Source organism: Lycorma delicatula, chromosome 3 (genome assembly GCF_047948215.1).
Source record: "Lycorma delicatula isolate Av1 chromosome 3, ASM4794821v1, whole genome shotgun sequence".
Classification (NCBI taxonomy): domain Eukaryota; kingdom Metazoa; phylum Arthropoda; class Insecta; order Hemiptera; family Fulgoridae; genus Lycorma; species Lycorma delicatula.
In genome coordinates, this window is record NC_134457.1 from 153,915,413 (window position 1) to 153,943,195 (window position 27,783).

At 31.0% G+C, this 27,783-nt stretch overlaps 1 protein-coding gene across 1 annotated transcript in view; it reads right to left on the reverse strand.

The window, feature by feature from the left end:
* The window catches only part of retn (retained), a 233,669-nt gene that overhangs the window by 29,780 nt on the left and 176,106 nt on the right, over positions 1-27,783 (reverse strand). Inside the window, exon 4 of the mRNA XM_075359226.1 lies at positions 8,144-8,406. Within this exon, the coding sequence (XP_075215341.1) occupies positions 8,144-8,406 (263 nt within the window). The remainder of the gene's footprint in view (positions 1-8,143; positions 8,407-27,783) is intronic.

Consider the following 27,783-nt stretch of genomic DNA (forward strand, 5'->3'; position numbering starts at 1 on the left):
CTTTTTACATTCCTCTTTCACTAAAATCTACTACCTACACACATATCTTAATTTATCTCGACTTAAAAAAAAAATGTTAACAGTATAAAAAAATATACATTAAACAAATTATCATAATCAGATAAACGTCAAGCTTGAATGAATGTCAACGTGAGTTATGTAGAAACGTCATTATTGTTATAGTATGTTAAATAGAAATCTACGGTAATCCGTGAAACTGTCATTCGTTTTATAATTAATTTTATTTTCGTTTTATAATTTTCCTAAATAAGGAATTATTAATTTGTTTTACTAGATTTATTAATCGGTTTAATAATATGAAAATAATTTTGTCGGTGTAAATTTTAATTATAACAGAATTAGATTACAATTAATTAAATTTAGAATTATTTTTTTTAGAAGTAAATAACAATAGTATGGTTATGGTAATAAGCTTACTGCCTGATATGGAAGAGAATGCTATCTTTCCTGAATGTATGTATTATTTACCTTATATGAAAAAAAATTTCTTTTTTACAAAATTGCGTGGTTAATTATCATTGAAACTGTTTATAATTTATCCAAACTTTTTTAATAAATATTAATTATTTTATTTCCAATATTATTTTTTAACTTTTAAAGTAGAAAATTGTTTACAAGTATTTCGAAGTTAATTAAACAGATCCTTCGAAAAACTGCCGTGCAATGTGTTTTAGAATTACGTGGCGCATTCTGTTCTTTCTGCGTTAATTTGGTTGCCCTGTGGATTCATTGAGCGTTGCTAGTAACAAACCAAGACGTCAGTTGTTGAGTTGTGATTAAACGTGCTTCGTTTCTTTTATCGGAATCAATAATTGGAAAAACGTAATGGTTTTTTAGATAGAAGAACGCATTTTTCTCGTTGAATACATCTTTCGTGAAGGTGACAATTACATTGATTTATTGAAGTACAGGTCTTCTGAAAAGTTTCCAAACATTCCTGTTCCTTACTGCAATGCTTCGAACTCTTATCGAAAAACTTCGGGCAACATGCTCTGTTGAAGATGCTGATCGAAGCGGAAGACCACTTAAATTAAACGAACAGAAGCTGTTTGATATTTTGGTTTACTGACCAAAATTCTGTAGGTATCCCCAACGTTACGTTTTTTTACAGATGAAGAGTGGTTTCATCTGGGAAGGTGTTCATAGACTACACGACTATGGTCAACAACTAACCCGCATGAATTACACAAACAATATTTACACGAAACAAAAATTAAAGTCTGGGTGTAAATTAAAAAATTAAAGTCTGGAGTAGAACGCATAGCATTCTAAATCCCATCTGTTTTTAAAAAAAATAGTTAATATTGATCGTTATTACGCTGTTTTAAAAAACTTCATTAGTAAGTTAACAGAAGTGGAAATCAATCACGGTCGGTTCCAACAAGATGGTGGTTACAGCTAACAATGCAATGACTTTTTTACAAAATGTTTTTGGTGAACAATCATTTTGAGGGGTTTGTGGCCTACACGATCGCTCGATCTGACTCCCCCAGATTACTTTCTATGGGGGGGGGGGGAATTAAACAAGCAGTGTATCGCAACAGACCACGCACGATTGACGAACTAAAGACCGCAATACGGCATACGTTCGGGACATTCCAGTACATCAGCTGATTAAGGTGTTTGAAAACAAATTGAAACGTGTGTAGTGTTCTTTTAATGTTGGAGGAGGTCATTTCCAACGCCTTTTATAAACTAGTCCAGTTATTATAATATTAGTTCCTGTAAAATAATAAAATAAAAATACAAACTAATAATTAAGACAGTTTCGTCATTAGACTTCCATAATTCCGATTCACAGCAACTTAATTAAAATTTTACTTGGCTATAACTCTGGAACCAATAAAAATAAGTACCATTTATGATATATCGTTGAAAAGCTCTCAATTAGGGCTTATTACTGCAGTTAAGAAAAAAGGGTTTTTTTTTAAAAAAAAAAAACGGTTTTTTGGTCGATTCGATTGCAATTAAAAGGGGAGGTGCATAATTAGATGTTACAACAGTCCTAATCCAAAATTTCAACATTCTACGCTTAATCGTTTTCGAGTTATGCGAGATACATACGCATATACGTACGTACAGACGTCACGCCGAAAATAGTCAAAATTTATTCAGGGATGGTCAAATGAAAATTCCCGTTGAAATCTGAAAACCGAAATTTTTCGCGTTCACAATACTTCCCTTACTTCGTACAAGGATGAAAAATCGAGATTTATAAATAAAAGTTAATTATTTTAATTGGTTCCAAATTATTTTTATTGGTAACGGGTCCCTGGTTATTGCATTCACTGCTGTAACAATTCAATTTCGCAGATCTTGAAGAGTAGCATCCTTACAATTAAGGATGCTAAACCCACCGGGTTGGTCTAGTGGCTAACTCGTCATTGCAAATCAGCTGATTTCGAAGTCGAGAGTTCTAAGGTTCAAATTCTAGCAAAGGCAAGAATAATTTTTTTACGGATTTGAATACTAGATAGTGTATACCAGTGTTCTTTGGTGGTTGAGGTTCAATTAACCACACATCTCAGGAATGGTCGACCTGAGACTGTGCAAGACTACACTTCACTTACATTCATACATATCATCCTCATTCATCCTCTGAAGTAATACCTTTCGGTAGTTCCAGAGTCTAAACAGAAAATAAAGATAATGACCCTGAAGTAAAAGGATACATATATATATTTGTTGTTTACATTCAAATGTCGACATATTACAAAATAGAATTACAAACGAGTTTTATCCGGTCAAAAGTAATAAAAAATATTATTACATTTACTATTTAAAAATTAAATTATCTATTTAAAAAGTAAAGAGATAAAACTTAATATTTAATAGAACATAATAATATTAAAAATACCTATCTTATAAATACAAAATTTATAAAAAATACGAATAATACCAGTGTAATGGACACGCTAGTAATGTAATATGAAAGATAAATTTAATTTAATATTATGTTGTATTATAATACAATGGGAATAGGATAGTGAAGCTTACACTGTAATATCAACGCATCCCTTTATATTAAAATAATGACGTGATATTTAATAATTAAAGGTCCGATGTTTACTGTAATATAAAGGAAGTCGTGGTTTTAAATAGGCTTTTATTCAAAATCAGTAAAAGATCTTTAATAATTAAAATTAAATTATTGTTTTTATTTTTACGTAAATTGTTTATTTTTCAAACCGAATGAATTTTGCAATTTTAAGGAATTGTAAATGGGTAAAACCCTTCAAATTACAAAATAGTTTATTTCATTATATTTTTGGATAATCTAATGTTTTAAGTAGATTTCATAAGAAAGTTACCTATTGTAATGGGTACTATGATTCGACTTCCAAAAAATTTCGACATATTTTCGTGTTTCACATCCCCCAGACCCCAAAGCCACCGTCAGCTCAAAGGTTTATATATACATTTATATATATATATATACACCTCTATAAAATAAATATTTCACTTTCTTGTGAACACGATAACTGCCGTAATTTTGCGCCAATCACTATCAAATTGTTCCTTAAAAATAACTCGTCCGAAAATCTCGGTCGAGTTCGTTAACAGCCAAAATCGGACCATGGGAATGAAAATGGGGGGGCAGCTTTTACGAAAAAAAATATCGCTATAATTTTCTTATTAAGTAAAATATCGAATTTGTTTAAAGTTCCTATTATTCTTTGGATAAGGGCTTAAAAGTTACATAAGTAAAGCTTTTTGATATCACCAACCATTGGCCCAGGGGGTGAAAAAAGTGGGGTTTTGAAGACCAAAAACATACCTCCCTAAATAGGCACAATATCGAATCGTTTTAAAGTGGCGTTAGTTCTCTAAACATTACCTTTCTGAAACAACTTTTGATATGACCAGCCCTTACGGCAAGGGATGACCAAAATGTTTCTGGAATTGTAAGAAGGTGGGCTTGTCGTATGGTAAACAAATGAAACTTTTTTCACATGAAACCATTGTTTGAGTAAATTTGAAGTTTTTCTTGGTTTTAAGGTGGTCTGTTATCCCCTACTTAGCACTGGTGAAATCCATCTCCGCCTTTCGGCGTGCCAAAAGGAATTTTTTTATTTTAATTCATAAATTTTTTTTACCTATTTGAACGTGGGAAAGATGCCATAAAGGCAATTATTTGTTTTATTAACTTTTATAATTTCTATAAATGAATTCAAAATATTTAGCCGTAAAAATTAATGATTGTAATAATAAAAATAATAATAGAAGGAAGAAAATACAGTAATCGATACAATGGAAATAATGATTTACGGAAACTAAACTAAAACTTTCTAAATAATCCAAATGATTATAAAAATTAAAATTCGTTTAAAATATTTATTCAAATAACGAATTTCTTTCCTTTGGGTTGTATTACTTGGAATATTATATTTATGTAATATGATTTGCTTAATTGTATGTTACTTTTAACATTTTGATTTTTTACACTTTAAAAACTTTTTTTCTAAGTCAGTTATAAGTCTAAAATTTATTTTCAACATCGTTCTACTAAGAACATCTGACAATAAATATTCGTTTAGAAATTAGCATAGTCTAATGAACAGGAAATATATTTTTAATTTCGTTAGGAATTTTTAAAAGGAAATGAACATGCATGTGCGTGTGCGGGTGGCCTACTTATTTTATTTGTTCATTTTTTTCATAAACAAGATAAAACGTTTATATAAAAAAAAAAGATACATTCCAGATACTAATAGAACCTGGTCAGATAACACATCCTTTTAAATTTATGATAAGATTTATGAATTCAAAAAATGTTAAAATTTAAGATATTGTAATAGTTTTATAATTTTTTTGAGTAGATTTCATACTAAGATTTTATTTCAAATGGTTTATCCACAATATCTTTCTAGTTTTAAAATTAATTTCAATGAATTAAATTTAAATTTGGTAAACCAAGTGGGTAAATTTAAATTGTTTTAATACTTATATTTTCCGTATTTGAACAGCTTTTTAACTAACAACGATTATTAAATTGATAAGACCGCATCAGATTCATTAGCAAACTAGGAAAAACACATACACACAAACGCCATAGTATGTGTCGCCATAAAATTAAACACAATATGTCTACAACTTTACAATTCGCGAAATTTTTCGTCCGGATTTCGGTTTCCCGAAGAAATGAAGACTTCCTGAAACTGGGAAGGTAAATTAAGGGAAGAATTTAGTTTTTTCTTACGATTTTTGACTTGAAAATATTTTTACAAATGGGTCTCTCAGAACTGTATCTCCATTAGTTTTAAAGATATCTGACGTAAAACACAAAAGTTGGGGTAAAGAATACGTTTTTGGGTATAACGTAAGAAAACTTTGTTAAATGGTACTTAAGTTGTATTTTTTTCAATTAAAAATGTAGGTTGGAAACAGCTTATAACATAAAATGTAATTTAACTTTGAAAACAACAGAAAAAGTTACATTAAAAATTAGTTAAGGCATTATTAATTATCTTCAAAGTTGCTCAAAGTGGGCCCCAGTTTTGTACAATACATAATTTCGCCCAACGAATCCATTCTTTTCTAGCGCGTCTCGTAACGTTAGAAGTATTCTTAATAGTTTATGCGATTCCTTAGTTCGTTTTGTGTGTTAATCCATTTTTAATAAGCTATTGACTTCATTCAACCCCATAGAAAAACATCTGATGGCATGAGGTCGGGAGATCTTGGTGGCTATTTCAGTGGTCCGTTTCGATCAATCCACTGTTTACCGTATGTATTATATGAATGATCCGTTACACTATTAGAAAAATGAGAAGGTGCCCTGTCGTGAATGAACCACATCTCTAACCTGTTTTTATAAGAAATATCTTCCAAGAGGGAAGAGGGTGATATATCGGTTACCAGAATACGACGAAGGAAACTGCGATTTTGTAACCATTTTCTAGTTAACCATCAGCAGAATATCTTCCATTTATTATGATCTTGCGGTATAAGTCCCCGTCTTGCATGGAACGGGTACAACTTTGCCTCATGAAGTGTCCTCCATACGCTTGATTGTGAATATTTAATTGCAGTGATACCCGGCTGATGCATTTACTTGACGATAACTGTTCCGCATTGCTTGCTCATTATTACGGTCCCTCGCACTTCGTTGACGACCAACTCGTTTTGGTTTAAAACTGCTGGTTTCTCTAAGTCATCTCCACAGCTTCAAAAGTTTTGGAATCAGGTGCTTTTCGATGTGGATAAGTATCACTATATTCTTTAACTGCAGTCAAACCATTCTTGTTTACTTTACCGTAAATTAATAACATATCCGCATACTCTTCAAACGAATACATATTTGCATTGTCTCCCATTATGCATTAAAGAAAATTTCACTAAATTATGTAAAACCTGTTTTCTGAATTGTATATAGAATCTTACAGATACCTTAATACACTACAAAAACCAAAATCAAGATTATTCAAACATTGTTTCAAAAAGTTAATAATTGATCAGCTGATTTTGCCAATCTATGAAAACAAGTTAATTAATTCTGGTAAAAAAGTAGTAAATAAATGATCAGCTGCTATTTCCAATCTATGGACAAAATTAGTAATTTCATGCTGTTAAACTTTTTTTCTTACACTTCAGTCTGTTTTGTTTTTTAATAAAGTTAAATTTCAATATCCTGTATTCATTTTCTTCCAAGTAATTTACATGAATCTTTTCGGAACTAAATTTTCTACATTTCTAACTGAAAAAAAATACAACTTAATTAACCATTTAACAAAGGTTTCTTACGTTAAATCCATAAACGTGTTAAATTTACACCTAATTTTTGTGTTTTACGTCAGATCTCTTTAAAGTTAGTGGAGGTACAGTTCCGGGACCAATATTTTAAAATATTTTCAGATCAAAAACCATAAGAAACAACTAAATTCGGCCCTTAATTTAACTTCACAGAATTTCAGAAGTGTTCATTTCCCCGAGGGAACCGAAATCCGGACGAAAAGCTTCGCTAGCCTAACACACTAATAAAGAGTTTTCGGACTTATGTTTTTTACTATTTCTAGCTATAGAATCAGCTTCCGTGAGATTGCCGCATAGCTTTGAATCACTCTGTATAACGCCCTTTATTTCGCTTTATATATCAAAAATTTTAAATAATTTTGACGAAGTACCTTATTCTTTACAGGGACGTTTTCTTCAATACCCTTTTTTAAAAATTCTTTTATTAATCTACTAAAAGGATTTAAATTTAAGAGGGTTAACTCATTAAAATTTTGCTCATCTATGTTTTTCAGTGCATGAAAAATAAAACTAGTGGAAATTTTTTTGAAAAAATAATTTCAAAAAATTAATCTCAGTGAGATACGACCGGCGGGCCGAGAAGTGGAGGCCCGTTAGAGTAAATGACACTCCCCTGGGCTGTGTAATACTTAACTGCAGGATCCGATCCGGGGAGAAAAAAGTTTTTTATTTTTAAAAAAATGCGTCAAATTATATGTTGAAATTTAGATCACTAAAATTAAAATATGATTACAGTGACCGTCAATGAATGTCATTGTTGCAAATATCTTAAATCCAATAATAGTTCTTTTTTATTGCAGTTTTTTCATTGTTTTATTGTTTATGGACAACAATATACAAATTTCTAATATATATATATATATATATATATATATATATATATATATATATATATATTTTTAATGAATATTTATTTATATATTAATAAAAATTTAGTAGCTGAAACTTATTCGAAAGTATTGATAGATGTCAGCAAAAAATTACATGAAATATATAACTGTATTAAATAATAAAGGACATCTAAGAAAGAAAAAATTAAGTTCGATATTTTAACAAGAGATTTAATTTACGAGATTAAGCGAAAGTATATTATCTGAGAGACTAAGTTTTATATCAGATAGTTAAAGTGATTACAGTTAAACGTAGTATTATATGCAGTCTCTTCATTTATCGAAAAGTAAGGATAACATTGATAAATTCTAAATCAAGCTGTAGGCGAGGTTCTTGACTTATAGCCATATTTTCTGCATGCCTATCATACAGATTAACTCCAATGAAATACATCTAGACAGAAGTATAATTACGAGTTTTAATTAATTCTAATTAAATTTAAAAAAACTGTGTAACTCATATAAATTTTTCTTCTTACCAGTTATGTTTGGCGGCATCATACTTTGATGCGGTGGTAAATGATTATTATTACTGTGATTACTTCCGTTCATTTGCGGCCTGGTTACAGTAACCAAACTGAGCGGGCTCATTTGTGTCGGGCTTCTTTGCATCATTTCAGCATACGTCCCGTAACTCCCTCTTCGACCTTCTCTTCTATTACCGTCAATCGCTGCTTGCAGCTCCACCGGGGTACTCAATCTTCGCTTCTCGCACTCATATGGGTATAAGTACTTCATATATCTGTAACAAAATTACAACTTTTTATTCATTTACATAGGCCTACCTATTCGCTACTCAATACTTTTCGAACGAATCGGGTGGAATTGGATGGAAAATCTGCATTTTACGAAAACATTTTATAAATTGATAAGATGAATGACAATTGATCAGCGTTACAAAATAAAGAAATAGCAGAAACAATGAAAATATATTTAAGTTTTGAAAATATTTTTTAGAGATTTATAAAACGATTTACAAAAAAAAAAATTATTTTTTGTAAACGGTTCACTTCCTTCTTTTTATTAAAACAAATTCTTGGTCAGCTATTTTTTTAGTATAAATTACAAAAAGTAAGAAAAAGGAAATCAGAAGTTGATAATAATTTATTATAATTTTTTTTTTCGGATTCAGGATAAATTCTTCCACACCACCGAAAAAATTGTGTCCTAGTAATTTCTTAATAAAAAAATTACTTTTAAACTTTCGTAAACTGACTGTAGAATTAAATCGTATGCTGCTTTTTTTCTCTAGTACGATGATGTTAAGAATGGAAATCTTGACGTAAAATTTATCCCATAACTAAAATCAGAAAAGTTGAAAACTAATTAATGAGATTAAAAACGAAAATTGCGATAAACGAAAAACGAAAAACGATATGATTATTGTTAACTAAATTCCAAATTAATGAAGTTGAATCGTAAAATAATAAAAAATTCAAAAAGTAATAAAAACAATTAAACAGATAGAGAGAGATGGTGGAAGGTGAAAGGAATTATTATTTCATTCAGCCAATTGATAAGGTGAAGAGATTCAAACGGTTTTCTTTTCCAATTCACTTTCAAAAGATTAGGTAATTTAGTGGAAGACTTTTTTTTAGTAGATTTTTTTTATTCGAAAATTATTCTTATATAATAAAGAGTAATAGTGAAAATATGCTTACAGAAAGCTAAAAAAGCATAAAAATATTTGAACGCTCAAAAAAAAAAAATTATAATTCTTTGACTTAACCTAAAAACAATCATCCATTTTAAAATTTCGAAACTATTAAGTTTTTAATCCGTTTTGATCCAGCAAAGTACTGTTAAGAGGGAACTCTCGAGTTTGACGCGGTTGCCGCTAGGTAACACCAGAACTTCGTTCGCTTCAGTGTTATAGAAAATGGCTACTCCACAACAAAAATTATTTTGTGTTCTACGCTTCGCGCTCTTTGAGCCCGTAATTACTGTTCAGCGTGATTTCCGTAGTGAATACGGTGCTGAACGTCCTACTGCTCAGAGCATTAGTCGATTGTAAAGGCACGGGTTGTCAGTCTAAGAGGAAATCAAGCGGTCGACCCCGTGTGTCAAAGATGTGGAGAGGATTCGTCAGAGTTTCTTGTGCGGCACACGAAAATCAACTCGCCGTGCCGGTGGAGAACTAAACATTCTGGAATGTTTAGTTCTCTAAATATTCTGAAACAAACATCGACGGAAAACATTCATTTTTGCGTCGACGTTTGCTTATGAAACGGTACAGGATTTAGTGAGTTACTGCAAATTCTTTATGAAGATGACAAACAATGACATGTAGGTTTCGTTAACTCGCTTAACAAAGTGGCAGAAGGTCACAAGTTTGTAACACGCTTAGTGTTTAGCGACGAGGCTACTTTTCATTTAAGCAGGAAAATAAACTGCCACAGTGTTAGAATATGGGATACGGATAAGCCATATGAGTTTGTACAGTATGAAAGAGACTTATCCAGTATTAAAGATTTTTATGTAATTTCTCGGGAAAAGGTGTACGGTCGAATTCGTTAACGGCCAAAATCGGATCATGGGAGTGGAAATTGGGGACCTTTTTTGAAAAAAAGCAAAATATCGCTATAACTTTCTTATTAAGTAAAATATTGAATTTGTTTAAAGTTCCTACTATTCTTTGGATAAGAGCCTAAAACTTATGATGTAAAGTTTCTTGGTATCACCAAAAATTGGCCCACAGGGTGGAAAAAATTGGGTTTCGAAGACAAAAAATATTATACCTCCCTTAATAGGCACATTATCGAATTGGTTTAAAGTGGTCGTTAGTCCTCTAAACATTACCTAAAACTTTTGTCTGTAATAATTTTTGATATGACCAACGCTTACGGCAAGAGATGACCAAAATTTTGCTGGAATTGTAAGATGGGCTTGTCGTATGCTAAACATGTGAAACTTTTTTTACACGGAACCATTGTATTGAGTAATTTTGAAGTTTTTTTTTAACTTTAAGGTAGAAATATTTTTATCCCCTACTTAGCCGGTGAAATCTTCCTCCACCTTTCGACGTGCCGAAAGGGATTTTTAAATTGTATTTTCATATTTTCATAGATCTACACATTTTAGAGTGAAGTTAAAAAAAAAAAATATTTATATCTAAGTTTGAAAATATTTGTTTTCATCTGCGGGATTTGTGTGTTCATGGTTAAAATTTGTGTGTATCAGGAGAGGAAACTTTTTATACACTAAAAAAAAAAACATTTTGACTATTTAAAAAAAAATAACCACGAAAAAAATAATAAAAAAACATAACACTTCTGAATCTGATAAATACATCATAAAAAGGAATAGGAAAAGAAAACAAAAACGAAATAAAAAATTATAATTTTTTAATAGGCAAAATGAGCTTATTAATGTTAGAATGAATTTAAAATGTCGGTTTTATTACAAAAAGCAGGTAACAAAAGTTTTAATTTCTAAACAACGTTGATAAAAATTAATTACCTAATTATCAAATAAAACGTATAAATAAACATAATTAATATCAATTATAAATCGACAAGAAGATTATGTGACAGAATTATTTACTGTAAATGTTTTGAATAAAACTTTCCATGATTGCAGTAAAGTAAAATACGAACTAATGAATTTAATTACAAATAAAACCATCGAAATAACAAACCACAGGCATTTTATTTTGATTTAGGTTACTGTTAATGTCAATTGTATTTATTTTTTTACTGTTTTTTAAATAATTATTTATTTACTAGAATACTTTTCTACTAATTAAAAATAATTTAATATAAAAATTAAATAAATAACTCGACATTAATTTAATTTATTAACAAAAAAGCAAATGTTTTAATTCTTAAAATATCTAGGTTGATTATATTAATAATTAAAAAATACATACACGACTACTCTGTTTTCTGCACATTTTATTTATTTACGTAATAAAAACTTGAAGACTGTAGTAGTCATATAAAATTGATCAATAACATTATTGTATACCTTTTATTTTATGTCAACAAATTGATGATAAAGAGCGAGTCAAAGGTATGGAAGCCCCTCAACTATTTTAAAACCTTTCCAGATAGAATAATGTAACTTTCAGGATACGGTATCGGTCATCTACTTTACCTTTTGACGAAATACGTCAAAATACAATTTCAACCCCTTCTTGGGGGATGGCCCAGAGGCTGTAACTCAAATAATTTAAATGGTAACACCCTTTGGAATTCTATACAGAAGAATTGAGAGGAGAGTGGAAGAAGTGTTAGGAAAAGACCAATTTGGTTTCAGGAAAAGAATAGGAACAAGGGAAGCAATTTTAACGCTCAGATTAATAGTAGAAGGAAGATTAAAGAAAGAACACCAACATACTTGGCATTTATAGACCTAGAAAAGGCATTCGATAACGTAGACTGGAATAAAATTTCCAGCATTTTAAAAAAATTAGGGTTCAAATACAGAGATAGAACAATTGCTAACATTTACAGGAATCAAACAGCAACAGTAATAATTGAAGAACATAAGAAACAAGCCGTAATAAGAAAAGGAGTCCGACAAGGATGTTCCCTATCCCCGTTACTTTTTAATCTTTACATAGAACTAGCAGTTAATGATGTTAAAGAACAATTTAGACCTGGAGTAACAGTACAAGGTGAAAAGATAAAGATGCTACGATTTGCCAATGATATAGTAATTCTAGCTGAGAGTAAAAAGGATTTAGAAGGAACAATGAACGGCATGGATGAAGTCCTACGCAAGAACTACCGCATGAAAATAAACAAGAACAAAACGAAAGTAATGAAATGTTGTAGAAATAACGAAAATGGACCACTGAATGTAAAAATAGGAAAAGAAAAGATTATGGAGGTAGAAGAAGTTTGTTATTTGAGAAGTAGAATTACTAAAGATGGACGAAGCAGGAGCGATATAAAATGCTGACTAGCACAGGCGAAACGAGCTTTCAGTCAGAAATATAATTTGTTTACATCAAAAATTAATTTAAACGTCAGGAAAAGATTATTGAAAGTATATGTTTGGAACGTAGCTTTATATGGAAGTGAAACTTGGACTATCGGAGTATCTGAGAAGAAAAGATTAGAAGCTTTTGAAATGTGGTGCTACAGGAGAATGTTAAAAATCAGATGGATGGATAAAGTGACAAATGAAGAGGTGTTGCGGCAAATAGATGAAGAAAGAAGCATTTGGAAAAATATAGTTAAAAGAAGAGACAGACTTATAGGCCACATATTAAGGCATCCTGGAATAGTCGCTTTAATATTGGAGGGCCAGATAGAACGAAAAAACTTGTGCAGGAAGGCAACATTTGGAGTATATAAAACAAATTGTTAGGAATGTAGGATGTAGGGGGTATACCGAAATGAAACGACTAGCACTAGATAGGGAATCTTGGAGAGCTGCATGAAACCAGTCAAGTGACTGAAGACAAAAAACACCCTTTGGGTGATAAATAATTTTAAAGGTCTCTTTAAAACAAGAAAAGTAGTATAAATAAATAGTTGGTTCGATATTTGAACCCAAAATGGCGGCGGGATAAATTTTGGATTTTGAAAATTACTAAATTTAGTGGATTCAAGAAATAAATCAAATAAAAAATTAAACTGAATTAAATTAAAATTTAATCTAATTTAATTTAAATATTTAAAAAAAAAAAAAAAAAATTAACACAAAAAATTGTTTTTATTCCAATTTAATGAGTAAATAAATAAAATACTGTCATCTAATCATACTGATCAGCTGATCATTGATGGTCTCTTATCATTATTGCAATAATGAAGCTTACTTCATTGTTGAGTAATATTTCATTTAGAGTTTTATTACTACACTGTTAGTTTCTTATGACATTTTATTGTGATCGGTTGACTAATTGATTTTATCTATTTTTACAGTATTTGTAAGCTACGTTTGTTATTTAAATCTTTTTCATCTTTTTTGTAATCGCTATTTACTGAATTAATTTTTTTCTGTTCTGCCTGCTAATATTCCTATTAATATATAAGTAAGTGAACAGGCGAGGATCACATTTGTAACGATGATTGGCTTTGGTAATAAGTTAGGCCGTATAATGAAGTTTGTTATTTGTTCATTGCAACATTTAATAATGGTCACTCTTTTTCAGAAGTTGCATGGTCAAAAAAATCAAACGATTTGAAGAAACAGGGAGCATTAATAATGGAGGAAAACCAGGAAGGACTAAATCTACAACAAATCGTTAGAGATTATGCAAGACTTTATTGAGAATCCTCATTCCTCCACTCGATGAGCAACACGAGAACATAATATTAACCAAAGCTCAGTTATTCGAACACTAAAGACTGAAAACTTTAAACCCTTCATAATTCGTCTAGTGTAAGAGATTAATGAAGATAACTACGATCGAAGACTTGAGTTTCACGAAATTATGATGAACGATATTTGTGTAATCCTAATTTATTAAACAACATAATTTTAATGATGAGGCTATATATATATATATATTTTTTTTTTTTTTAAATGGCATGTAAATCGCCATAATTATCGATACTGGACTGATATTTACCCACACTGGTATCGTGAGGCACACACACAGTATCCAGTCAAAGTAAATGTACGGGCAGGTACTATTGGTGGACGACTGACACGATTTATATTTATTGATGGAAATTTAAACTCGGTGAAATATGAGGCTTTGCTTCTCGACCATATCATTCCAAAAAACTCAAAACGTAGTTGGTCTCAACTTCCAAAATATTTGGTTTCAACGAGATGGAGAACAACCAGAGAGATCAATCGACTTGTCACCATCGGATTTTTTCTATGGAGCCATTTAAAAAGTATTGTTTATCATAAAAAGCCCCATGATATCGAAGATTTATAAAATAGAATTCTAGAATCAGAACGAAATATCACTAGAGAATCATTGAATAATGCCTTTTACAACCGACTGGCACACTGTCAAAAACAGGAGGTGGATAATTCGAACATTTATTAAAATGAAACATAAGTAAATATAAACAAACGTTAAGATTAATAAATAATCTTTTTTTAAGTAAATTTATTTGACAATATCCATCCATTTAATCAAGTTTTTTATAAATTTACTTTTTTGGGATTTTTTTTTTTTTTTGTCTTCAGTCATTTGACTGGTTTGATGCAGCTCTCCAAGATTCCCTATCTAGTGCTAGTCGTTTCATTTCAGTATACCCTCTACATCCTACATCCCCAACAATTTGTTTTACATACTCCAAACGTGGCCTGCCTACACAATTTTTCCCTTCTACCTGTCCTTCCAATATTAAAGCGACTATTCCAGGATGCCTTAGTATGTGGCCTATAAGTCTGTCTCTTCTTTTAGCTATATTTTTCCAAATGCTACTTTCTTCACCTATTTGCCGCAGTACCTCTTCATTTGTCACTTTATCTACCCATCTGATTTTTAACATTCTCCTATAGCACCACATTTCAAAAGCTTCTAATCTTTTTTTCTCAGATGCTCCGATTGTCCAAGTTTCACTTCCATATAAAGCGACACTCCAAACATACACTTTCAAAAATCTTTTCCTGACATTTAAATTCATTTTTGATGTAAACAAATTATATTTCTTACTGAAGGCTCGTTTAGCTTGTGCTATTCGGCATTTTATATCGCTCCTGCTTCGTCCATCTTTAGTAATTTTACTTCCCAAATAACAAAATTCTTCTACCTCCATAATCATTTCTCCTCCTATTTTCACATTCAGTGGTCCATCTTTGTTATTTCTACTACATTTCATTACTTTTGTTTTGTTCTTGTTTATTTTCACGCGATAGTTTTTGCGTAGGACTTCATCTATACCGTTCATTGTTTCTTCTAAATCCTTTTTACTCTCGGCTAGAATTACTATATCATCAGCAAATCGTAGCATCTTTATCTTTTCACCTTGTACTGTTACTCCAAATCTAAATTGTTCTTTAACATCATTAACTGCTAGTTCCATGTAAAGATTAAAAAGTAACGGCGATAGGGAACATCCTTGTCGGACTCCCTTTCTTATTAGGGCTTCTTTCTTATGTTCTTCAATTGTTATTGTTGCTGTTTGGTTCCTGTACATGTTAGCAATTGTTCTTCTATCTCTGTATTTGAACCCTAATTTTTTTAAAATGCTGAACATTTTATTCCAGTCTACGTTATCGAAAGCCTTTTCTAGGTCTATAAACGCCAAGTATGTTGGTTTGTTTTTCTTTAATCTTCCTTCTACTATTAATCTGAGGCCTAAAATTGCTTCCCTTGTCCCTATACTTTTGCTGAAACCAAATTGGTCTTCTCCTAACACTTCTTCCACTCTCCTCTCAATTCTTCTGTATAGAATTCTAGTTAAGATTTTTGATGCATGACTAGTTAAACTAATTGTTCTGTATTCTTCACATTTATCTGCTCCTGCTTTCTTTGGTATTGAATATAACCCTTTTTTTGAAGTCTGATGAAACTTCCCCCTTTTCATAAATATTACACACCAGTTTGTATAATCTATCAATCGCTTCCTCACCTGCACTACGCAGTAATTCTACAGGTATTCCGTCTATTCCAGGAGCTTTTCTGCCATTTAAATCTTTTAATGCTCTCTTAAATTCAGATCTCAGTATTGTTTCTCCCATTTCATCCTCCTCAACTTCCTCTTCTTCCTCTATAACACCATTTTCTAATTCATTTCCTCCGTATAACTCTTCAATATATTCCACCCATCTATCGACTTTACCTTTCGTATTATATATTGGTGTACCATCTTTGTTTAACACATTATTAGATTTTAATTTATGTACCCCAAAATTTTCCTTAACTTTCCTGTATGCTCCGTCTATTTTACCAATGTTCATTTCTCTTTCCACTTCTGAACACTTTTCTTTAATCCACTCTTCTTTCGCCAGTTTGCACTTCCTGTTTATAGCATTTCTTAATTGCCGATAGTTCCTTTTACTTTCTTCATCACTAGCATTCTTATATTTTCTACGTTCATCCATCAGCTGCAATATATCGTCTGAAACCCAAGGTTTTCTACCAGTTCTCTTTATTCTGCCTAAGTTTGCTTCTGCTGATTTAAGAATTTCCTTTTTAACATTCTCCCATTCTTCTTCTACATTTTCTACCTTATCTTTTTTACTCAGACCTCTTACGATGTCCTCCTCAAAAATCTTCTTTACCTCCTCTTCCTCAAGCTTCTCTAAATTCCACCGATTCATCTGACATCTTTTCTTCAGGTTTTTAAACCCCAATCTACATTTCATTATCACCAAATTATGGTCGCTATCAATGTCTGCTCCAGGGTAAGTTTTGCAGTCAACGAGTTGATTTCTAAATCTTTGCTTAACCATGATATAATCTATCTGATACCTTGCAGTATCGCCTGGCTTTTTCCAAGTGTATATTCTTCTATTATGATTTTTAAATTGGGTGTTGGCAATTACTAAATTATACTTCGTGCAAAACTCTATAAGTCGGTCCCCTCTTTCATTCCTTTTGCCCAGCCCGTATTCACCCACTATATTTCCTTCCTTGCCTTCTCCAATGCTTGCATTCCAATCTCCAACTATTATTAAATTTTCATCTCCTTTTACGTGTTTAATTGCTTCATCAATCTCTTCGTATACACACTCTACCTCATCATCATCATGGGCGCTTGTAGGCATATAGACGTTAACAATCGTTGTCGGTTTAGGTTTTGATTTTATCCTTATTACAATGATTCTATCGCTATGCGTTTTGAAATACTCCACTCTCCTCCCTATCTTCTTGTTCATCATGAAACCTACTCCTGCCTGCCCATTATTTGACGCTGAGTTAATTACTCTAAAATCACCTGACCAAAAGTCGCCTTCCTCTTCCCACCGAACCTCACTAATTCCTATTATATCCACATTTGTCCTACCCATTTCCTTTTTTAAATTTTCTAGCCTACCAACCTTTTTCAAGCTTCTAACATTCCACGCTCCGACTCGTAGAATGTTATTTTTTAATTTTCTGGTGACCCCTTCCTTAGTAGTCCCCACCCGGAGATCCGAACGGGGGACTATTTTACCTCCGGAATATTTTACCAAGGAAGGCGCCTCCATTATTGGTATGTGAAAATGCAGAGAGCCACATTTTCTTGGAAAAAAAGCAGCTGTAGTTTTCCATTGCTTTCAGCTGCGCAGTACTCAGAGGACTGAGTGATGTTGATACGGCCGTTTAAGTCGTCCTGACTCACGCCCCTAACAACTACTGAAAGAGCTGCTGCCCTCTTTCAGGAATCATTCCTTAGTCTGGCTCTCAACAGATACCTCTCCGATATGGTTGCACCTTCGGTCCAGCTACTCTGTATCCCTGAGCACTCAAGCCCCCTCACCAACGGCAAGGTCTCATGATTCATAGAGGAGGTTTTTTGGGATAACTTTTCAAAATCCAAAATTTATCTAGTGCCACTTTCGGTACAGACATCGCACCAACGTTTTATTTATACCATTTTTCTTATGTTAAAAAGACCTTTTAAAACGATGATTACACAAAGGGTTATTACCCTTTGTTACTAACTCAAAATATTTGAGTTACAATGCATGGGCCACCCCTCAGGAAGGGGTTGAAATTCTATTTCTCGACATAAGGTAAAGCAGTTGACCGATACCTTATCCTGAAAGTTACAGTATTTTATCTGAACTGTTTATCTGTCGTTGAGGAGTGTCCATACATTTGACTCACTGTATAAATATGATGGTATTTTGTTTTTATTTCTGATAAATTTTCTGTTAAACTGTGTTAATCCATTTTATTATTGACTATTTTTGACGTATTGACGTCAGTGGAGGAGTATAGAGAAAGTTACAAGATTCTTATTAAAAAAAGATGATTATTTATAATAAAACTAAATAAGATTATATCATCTACCGTGCTCTATTTATAGGTAGTCGGTTCTCTTACGAAACTACGTAAAACATGCATATTACCTAAAATAAATTCATTTAATTGTAATTTACAAACTTCAAAAGTTACTTTTTATAGAAAAGGTAAAGTTATTTTCAACATTTTACCGATTCGAATCAAATCAAGTATCCCTAGTTTTAAGTAAAAAACAATAAGTTTTATAAAAACAATTTTATAAAAACAATTTTTTTTTTTTATTTAACTTCGCATCAACCTTATTGGTAATTAGCGACATCTAGTGGGTTACACGAATGTAATTTAAAACAAGAGATAAATATTAAAAATTAACATTAAACATGATTGCCAAAAATAACATTGCCGACAAACATTTCTCTTTAATATAGAATAATTAATGAGCGTGCCGTTTACAGTTTTGTTTATAGTATAATTTTATTTTCAAATTTTTTAAATTTATATAAATATATATATATATATAGCCTGTGACACTCATCGTAACGTAAGGATTCTAACGCGGAGTCATATATCTAATTCGATTCAGCCGTTGAGCTGCTACGGTGTAGCAAACACACACAAACCCTAAATATATTACACTCCTTTTTGGGCAGTCTTTTAATTACAGAATGCTGCTTGTAGCAGATTTTTGTTTATATTAGAAACAATATAATGATGTGTATATTAATAGGAGTTATCACATAGTTTGTTTTTTTTTTGTGTTTCCTTCATGAGTGTAAAATGAATAATTTTCGAAAAATTTGTCCATAGTATGATAGATAATGATTTTTTCCAATTGGTAATTCTACGGCTGTATAAAACTCGCCAACAAAACAGTTTCCAAAAATCAAAATTTTACAGAAAATATTTCAAATAGGATGAATCAGATTAAAGAATACATTTAAATTCCCGTCTCGAAATAAATTTTTAGTTAGCTAGTATTTTTTTTATAATATAAAGTACTTTTGAATGGATGATTAGTCATACCAAACTTTCTAGAAATATTTGTACTGCGTTTTTTATATTAGTATTGCTCGTATTAATGTTATTAGACAAATAAAAAATCCTGAAAACGCCGGCAAGTAGGATGGTTATTCGATCGCCTGTGATCTATTGTGTTGTATATTACCAGTTTATACGTATATGTGAGAATATTTTAAACTACGACCGCGTATGTGAGAATTTAAAATAGCGCGCGTGAGTGACAGTAGCAAGGCCAGTGAATTATTAATATCAGTAGTACTCAGTATTGTGGTTTGAAAGAAGTGTGTTGTGAAAAGTACTTAGTCTCTCACTTCTTCCTATTAACAAAACTAACTGTTTCAAAATCGTATGACAAAATTGCGAGCATTTTGTTTTTTGTTTTTTTTGTTTTTAATTTTATTTCAAGCTTATGAATTATTAAATAAATCATTTATTACATTTCTATGTGAATATGAGAACTTTTTTTTCATACACGAATACAAGAATGAGCGACCACACTATTTTAATTATTTTAACAGTATGTATATATTTTTTAAATATTAATATGCTTGTTCGCAACGAATTTTTATTCCTTGGAATTTTTATCGGTTAAAATTTTTTATACAACACGTAATAAAAAGTATTAAACATTCTATCCTTGAATGAGGAATATTTAACGATAAAACCTATCACCATTAAAAACAATTCGATTATTGTTGTAATAAACTACTTAAAATCTATATTTAGGTGAATAATAAACGTGTGTGTGTTTGTGTGTCGGTGTCTGTATATTAGATGGGTTTTTAACGAGTTGGAAGGCAAAGTGCCGTGTCCAATGCATCAACGAAGATGAAATTAAGCGGTGGCATTCATCCAACTGACTTAAACAACAAACGAAGCCTTCTTGATATCCCCCTTATATATTTCATTCGCCATCTAAATTTAATTAATTACTGTAAATTGATAAGTCAGTTAGTCTGTTTCCAATTAATTAATTTTACAACTTGTTAAATAATTACTTAAATTAACGTTTAATAATATTTATAAATATTTTACACCTTTAATTTTATTTTTGTTACTTATTTTTAATAAGTAATGTTCTTCATTTTAAATTAATATGAAAAAAATGTTCAATCGATGAATAAAAAAAAATATTATAACCATTGTTGTAATCAGGCAGTCACTTTTACTCGGTATTTATCATTTTAAACGTACAATGTCTTTTTTTACTTGAAGAGGAAATAATGTACTTAACAAACTGAATGATCTTGGTAGTGTACAGTACGGTATCTTGTTACAAAAATTTCTAATTTCAGATTAATGCAAATTTCTCCAAATATTTATCCTGAGAGAATGAAAAAAAATCCTAGTTTTTTTTCCTACGGGAAGATATCTCATATTGCTAATGCTGTTGTTGAGTATTTTGTTTTGACTTTCCTGTTAGTGATAAATGTTATGTGATCAAGGCTAGTTCGAGGACAGGAATATCTATTTACATTAGCTATTGATAAGGTATTTCAAAATTTACCATCTGGAACGTTTGTATTCAGCGTAAATTGTATTTACCTCATGTTACAACCAAATGAAGGGCAGTTAACGGCAAACTAATAAAAATAATATTCATTAGTTACCGTAAGCAAACGGTTCTTGACGATCTTTTGACATAAGAAATATTTCTTCCAAAATCATGTGGCCATTATCAAAAGCAAATAACCAATGCCAGAGTTATCACTAAAAGTGAGAAGAGTTATGATGTATACGAAGCCAAACGAAATGCCGATGACATTCATCTCTAACATTTTCACTGATCACTACAGGAATTGAGTGTATGATGAAGATCATTAATATCAGAAAAAGCATCTGAGGTTTATATTTCTTATTCTTCAAATTCTATAACCGCGTTAAATTCGTAAGAAAGACTACGACAGATTGTATAAACCAACAAATATACGTATCTTTTCTTTGTAAAAATGTAATGTCTACAAAGCGAGAGAACTCGAAGCTCTCGTAGTGAATCGCTTGGATCGTTTTTCCATTATCCCAAATAGTGGTATTATTATGTCGTAACTTAATTAAAGTGTAAGAATGATTCATATTCGATTATTAAATGTGCTCAAGACTAATAGGCCTACATCAATGTATTTATATGTAACAAAAAGAATTACTGAATGAATAGCTGCTTTAACAAATAGTCGATTCTTATTACTAATAAATCACCCAATCATCGAGTTAGTGTAGAATGATTCAAAAAGGACTTCACAACTTTAAAGTACATAAACATTTTTGTAGATAACTCACAGATTCAGTTAAAATCTCATTTAATAGCAAAACACATCACATTTTGACTCGCGTAGTTTATTAGTACGGAATTTGGCCACCAATGCTGTTAAAAATGAATACATTTACTAGTGCGTAACGTGCTCCCTGTGTCTTTTGGTTTCAGGATTTGTAGTCAGAAACTATAGTTAAGCGTAATTTTCGTAGAGAGTACGGTAGGGAGCCTCCTATTAAACGTAAACTTTACTCTTGACATCAAACCTTTGTCGAGACAAGTTATTCTGCTAAATAAAAAATCACTAGGACGCCCACGCAACCCTGAAGCTACTGTACAAAAATCTAGGAGAAAGGTTTACAAGTAGTCCGAAGAAATCAACTCGACGTGCGTCACATGAGACTGGCGTTCCACAAACGATTGCTTGTCGAGTATTTCGTAAACGATTTCACTTCAAGCCGTATAAACTAAACGAGGTTCAACACATTAAAGATGACGACAAATGCTGCTCAGCTGCAGCTTTGTTTGGAAATAATGGATAGAATTGCAGTTAACGATACACTTTTAGACATTGCAACTGTTAATGATGTCTCAACTTTTCACATCAGCGGCAAGGTGAACACCCGTAACTGCCGAATATCGGGAACCGAAAAGCTTCATGAAACTTTGCAGCACATTCGTAATATAGCTAAGGACAATGTTTGTTGTGCCCCAAACAAACACTGTCTGTACGGCCCATCCTTCTTCCAGGAAGCAGCCGTAAATGGAGTCGTTTATCTGGACATACTTCAAAATTTCTCAGTTCCTCAATTCCTCAGTTAGACGTTGATGATCAAGATGCATGCCATAACTCTCAACAAAGCGGGCACCACCTCAATAGCGCCTAGAAATCCGAGATTTTCTTGATACTCGATTCCCAGGTCAGTGAATCGGTCGTGAAGGTCCAATTGTATGGCCACCTCGTTTCCAAGTCTTGACCCCGCTTGATTTTTTGTCGTGGAGTTTCACAAAAGATCGGGTTTATGTACAACCTTTGCCTGTTGATCTTGTTAAGTTACGACTTCGAATTAATGCCCGCTAGATTGTTTCTTGTGGGATTTCAGTAAAGATCGGGTTTATGTAACGGGTTTGGTTGTTGATCTTTTTGATCTAAGACTTCGAAATTAACGCCACAGCTGCAGAGATATCGTCTGATCTGCTGGCTACAGTCTGGAATGAAATCTATGAAATCAACTTCAGGTGGGATGTATGTCGCATTGCAAATGGAAGCTATATCGAACCAAAGTGAATATTGGGGGACAAACTTGATGTGTTTTTCTATGAAAAGAGATCTCAGCCGAATCTGTAAATTATCTCAATAAATTTTATATACTTTTAAAGTTGTAAAGTCTTTTTTGAATCATCTGGTATTAAAAGTAATAATAACTCATAAAGCGGTAATAACAATAATAATTAATAATTAATAATATTGGTAATAGAATAAAAAATTAAAAGTATAAATCTTTTTTATGATGCAGAGTAATGAAAGTGATATTAGTTTAATGAATCGATTTCAAAATAAATGAAAAATGATTCGTCCATAGAAACATTTAAAGCTAATTTTGTAGGTCCTTCTATAGTGGAGTTATCGATGCATCGTTACTAATGGTGCTGGTAAATATTAAATCGGATAGAATGGTCGGTCATTTAAGAACAGATACAGGTATTACATGTAGGCACTGTACGCAACAGAATCATCTTTTGTAGATCACTTCACAGAAACAGGATACACATGTAATTATGATTAACTATGACTAAACATTTTACAACAAATAGAATTCAAGATCTCAACACAATTGAATAATGTAAAATTGACGAACCGATTAAATTTGGCAAAAACAATGACAATATGTAACACAGATGTATGTAAGTGCTATAATCGTAGCAGTTACAAGCACCCTGATGAATTACAAGTTACTTCTGAAGATAACACAGCCACTTTTAAGAGAAACAAACATCCGTAACAGGATGAATAACAAAGGTGAAGAGTGAAGTGATTTCCCATCTTTTAAGGAAAATATACTGTTGCATATCATCATGCTAATTCCACCAAAATGGAGGGGATGTTAACCGTACATGTATTTTTTTTTCATTATATTCAGCAAAGGTACTGACTAGTAAGCATCATTATTCTTAAAGAAATAAATCTCTGGCTGATGCCTTAGGTGCTTCATATGAATGACTGGGACAGATAATGTAAGTGACAAATTTATATATTAACTTTACTAAGAATAAGAAGAAATAGCACAGATAGACTATATTAATCGACATCATATCGATTTCCTGATCTTTTTAAGATAGGCACAATTAACATTATTAATTCCATTTTACAAGAATCTGCAGCCTGATTAGCTTTAAAAGATCATCTAGAAGAATAATTTCCATAAAATTTGAAATCGAATAGTTAATTTTAAAGTATACGAATTCAAGTTGAAAGCTTAGCATGGCATTCTGTATCATAGAATTTATGTGCTATGGCTTCTAGCGTTAAGCTACAATTAAGATTTTGTAGAATTTTTTGAATTAAATAATACTGTTTGACTGAACATATATTGATAAAATAGTAACGCTAAATTTCTAAACATTTAGCCGAGTAAATATTTAACTAATAAATAACATAAATATAAGTGTAAAATCAAACTGAATTCTTGGACTGTTTATTATAATTATTATTTTTTTAATTTATGAAAGAGGAGGGGGTTAGCTAGCAAGCAGGATGTATTTTTTCTTGTTGATTGTTGGGGTGTTAAAAAAAACACCAGCGTATCGTAAGGTACAGAAAAGAATACGGCACTCCCAGTACGAGATACAAAAGTCACATTGCCACATTCATGTGCACGAATTATGTCATTGTTAATATTAAGCGTTGGACACTCTGAATAGCAATTAGACGTTTTGTTGACAATTACAATTGTTAATTAATTGAGGTGTCGGGTTTTGAACAATGATAAAGCAGGCCGTGAATTAGTTTGCATACCGAATAATGCCTCTTTCAGGCTCGCCGCCACTAGCGTAGCCGTCGCCCCTTCTCGATTCTTAATCTTTGTTTTTTTTTCTTTCTTCGTCTTTCCCTTTTTAGATCTCATAATTCAGTACATTTCAAATGTTTTTTTTCGTTTTTTTATAATAATTAATGTAATGAATTCTAAAATAAAACAACAAGCTATCGGTTGTAAAAAGAAAAAAAAACCAAATATATACATTATCTATCTACAAACGAAATTAGTTCTTAAATATATAATATTTTAATTACTTAAAGATTTTAATAATAATAATAAAAAATAATAAGTCACAAAGTTTAATAATGAAGAGGAAAAAGTATAAATTTAGAAATTCATTATAGAATTCATGAACGGTTGCTCTTAATAATTTTTAACATTCTCTTATTGATAATATAATTTTCAAATTATCTGATTACAAAATAAATAATCACTTTTAATCGTAATATATAGAGAAATATTTTTTTTTTTAAATTACATTAAAATCCAAATCTTAAACTAATTAAGACTGACTGATTTAGAGAGACGCCGAGACTGCTTACTTCTAAATCAATCAAGGTTTACTTTTAAAAATGGTGATATATTATTAACCGCTGATAATTAATTTTTAGATAATATTCATTGTTTTTTATTAACTAATTTTGTTTTTGATTAACATAATATTAATGTTTTTGATATTCACGATGAACTACGCAATGAGGTATTAGCTAAAAACAAGAGATTCATAATTTAAATTTAATTTTTAATAAATTAAAGAATATTACAAAAGAAAAATATAATTTGGTTTCTTAACAAATGATATAAATTTTGAGAAAATGAGAAAAATTTCTTTAAATTCACAAATTTAATCAAAACCAAAAGGCCTAATTACTTGTGCAATAATTCTAAAAGTTCTATAAAACATTATTCTTTTTACCACATTATGAATGCTGGAGCATACACTTGGCTACATTTAAAAAAATAATCGGCCATTTATATAATAATCTAATTAGCCATATTTCTGTACAATTTTTAACGTCTAAGAAAAATATAAAGGCAGGAGATAAAGATTTAGGTAAAATTAAACCGGTTTACAGTAGAATTGATAAAAAAATATAATCTCAGCGTTAAACGTGGAAAAGTGATACTGGCAAAGAAACGGAACAGCTTTGAAAAATAAAATAAGTAAAAGATTTAAAGCAACAAAATAAGAATGGTTGAACGAAAAATATTGTGATACAAAAAATTAAAATAGCTTCAGGAACATAGCGAAAATTAAAATAGGAAGCATTTTGAAGAAATGATATCTAAGGTGTAAACATCACAAATTCAGGAGATACGATCATTGTTAGAAAATAAAAAGCTGTCAATAAATAAAAAAGTAGAAGATAAAAAGAAGGAGAACTACCCAATGACATGTTAGAAAGAAGAAAGAAAGAAATTGTTGAGCAGGTAGATTACAAAATCTCTAATAATGATAGACAGAAATGGATAGAGATTTGGATAGAAGTACGACAATATAACAGTAGAACTGCTATGCTTTTTTAATAAAAATTAACAGCTAGTACATGTTAGTGTGAAAAATATGAGACTTAGAGAGTAATCCTCAAATTTAAAAAAAATTATATTAATTAAAATTCAACAAAAGCAAGGACAGATACGTATGAGAAAACTGCAACAGCACTATCAGTTCTACATTCTCGTTTACTGTATACTTCAATATTATTAGTAAGGATAATTTAACCCACCGGGTTTGTCTATGGTGAACTCGTCATCGCAAATCAGCTGATTTCGAAGTCAAGAGTTCTAAGGTTCAAATCCTACTGAAGGCAGTTACTTTTATACGGGTTTGAATACTAGATCGTAGATACCGGTGTTCTTTTGGTGGTTGGGTTTCAATCAACCAAATATCTCAGGAAGATCGACCTGAGTAGACTGTATAAGACTGCACTTACATTTACATTCATATCCTCTGAAGTAATGCCTTACGGGGGTTCCGGAGGCTAAACAGAAAAAAGAGAGAATAAGGATAATTTAATGACGAGTAGTGTGTGAATGGAAAGACCAGGAAAGGGCATAAATACGCGTAGATAAATCTGTGTTTAAAAAAAGCATAAATATAAGGGAAATGAATTTTAATCTTATCGTAAACTCGAGAGGTATTTTAAAGAAAAACAATGTTTCTTATATAGGATTTATAAATGATCTTAAGCAGAAATTAATTAATGTAGCGTATAATAAAAGTTTAAATATTAAAGGGTGTAGAACTACAATAGAGAGAAAGAAGAGTTAATAATTTTAAGATTAAGAAACATCAACTAGAATCGGGGAAAAGACAGGACAAGAGAATTTTTTTCAAATTCTTTCTATAAAAGAGATAACGATTTTCTCTTAAATGATTTTTTTTTGCTGAAAAGAAAAAAAATGAATTGAAAGATATACTTTATCGTATGGATTTATTAATAAGACAAAAAAAGACAAAAACTTTATTTGAAAACAAATAATAATAGTAAAAAATTATGAAACATGACAAAAAAATATATGGATGTTTAAAAATACAGATTCAGAAAATTGGGGTACAATTCAGAAGTCAGTCAAACCTTTCTCCATAGTATACCGGTCACAAACATAGAATCCACAAACTGAGTACAATACGTTGAGAATATTTTCTACGTTTTCGTATAAATGTTTGTAGCAAATATTATTTGCAGTACAAGTTTCAGAAGAATATAATATTTACCGTAGTAATAGGAATATTGAAAAAAAAATCTGTTTTCTTGGAATGTTTCGATTCTAAAAAGATGGAAAAATTTGAGATATTTTATATTAAAGTAAGTAAGCATTATATACCAGAAATCGAAGAATTTTCTTATTTAGGCAGTAAAATTACAAGGAATAGAGATGTAAAGAAAATAATAAAAACAAATTTTATGTAGCAAAAAAGAGAGGCTTTATACAGAAAATAAGTTTATTATCCAGAATCAATCAGTTGGATTGTATGACAACGAAACATGAACAATT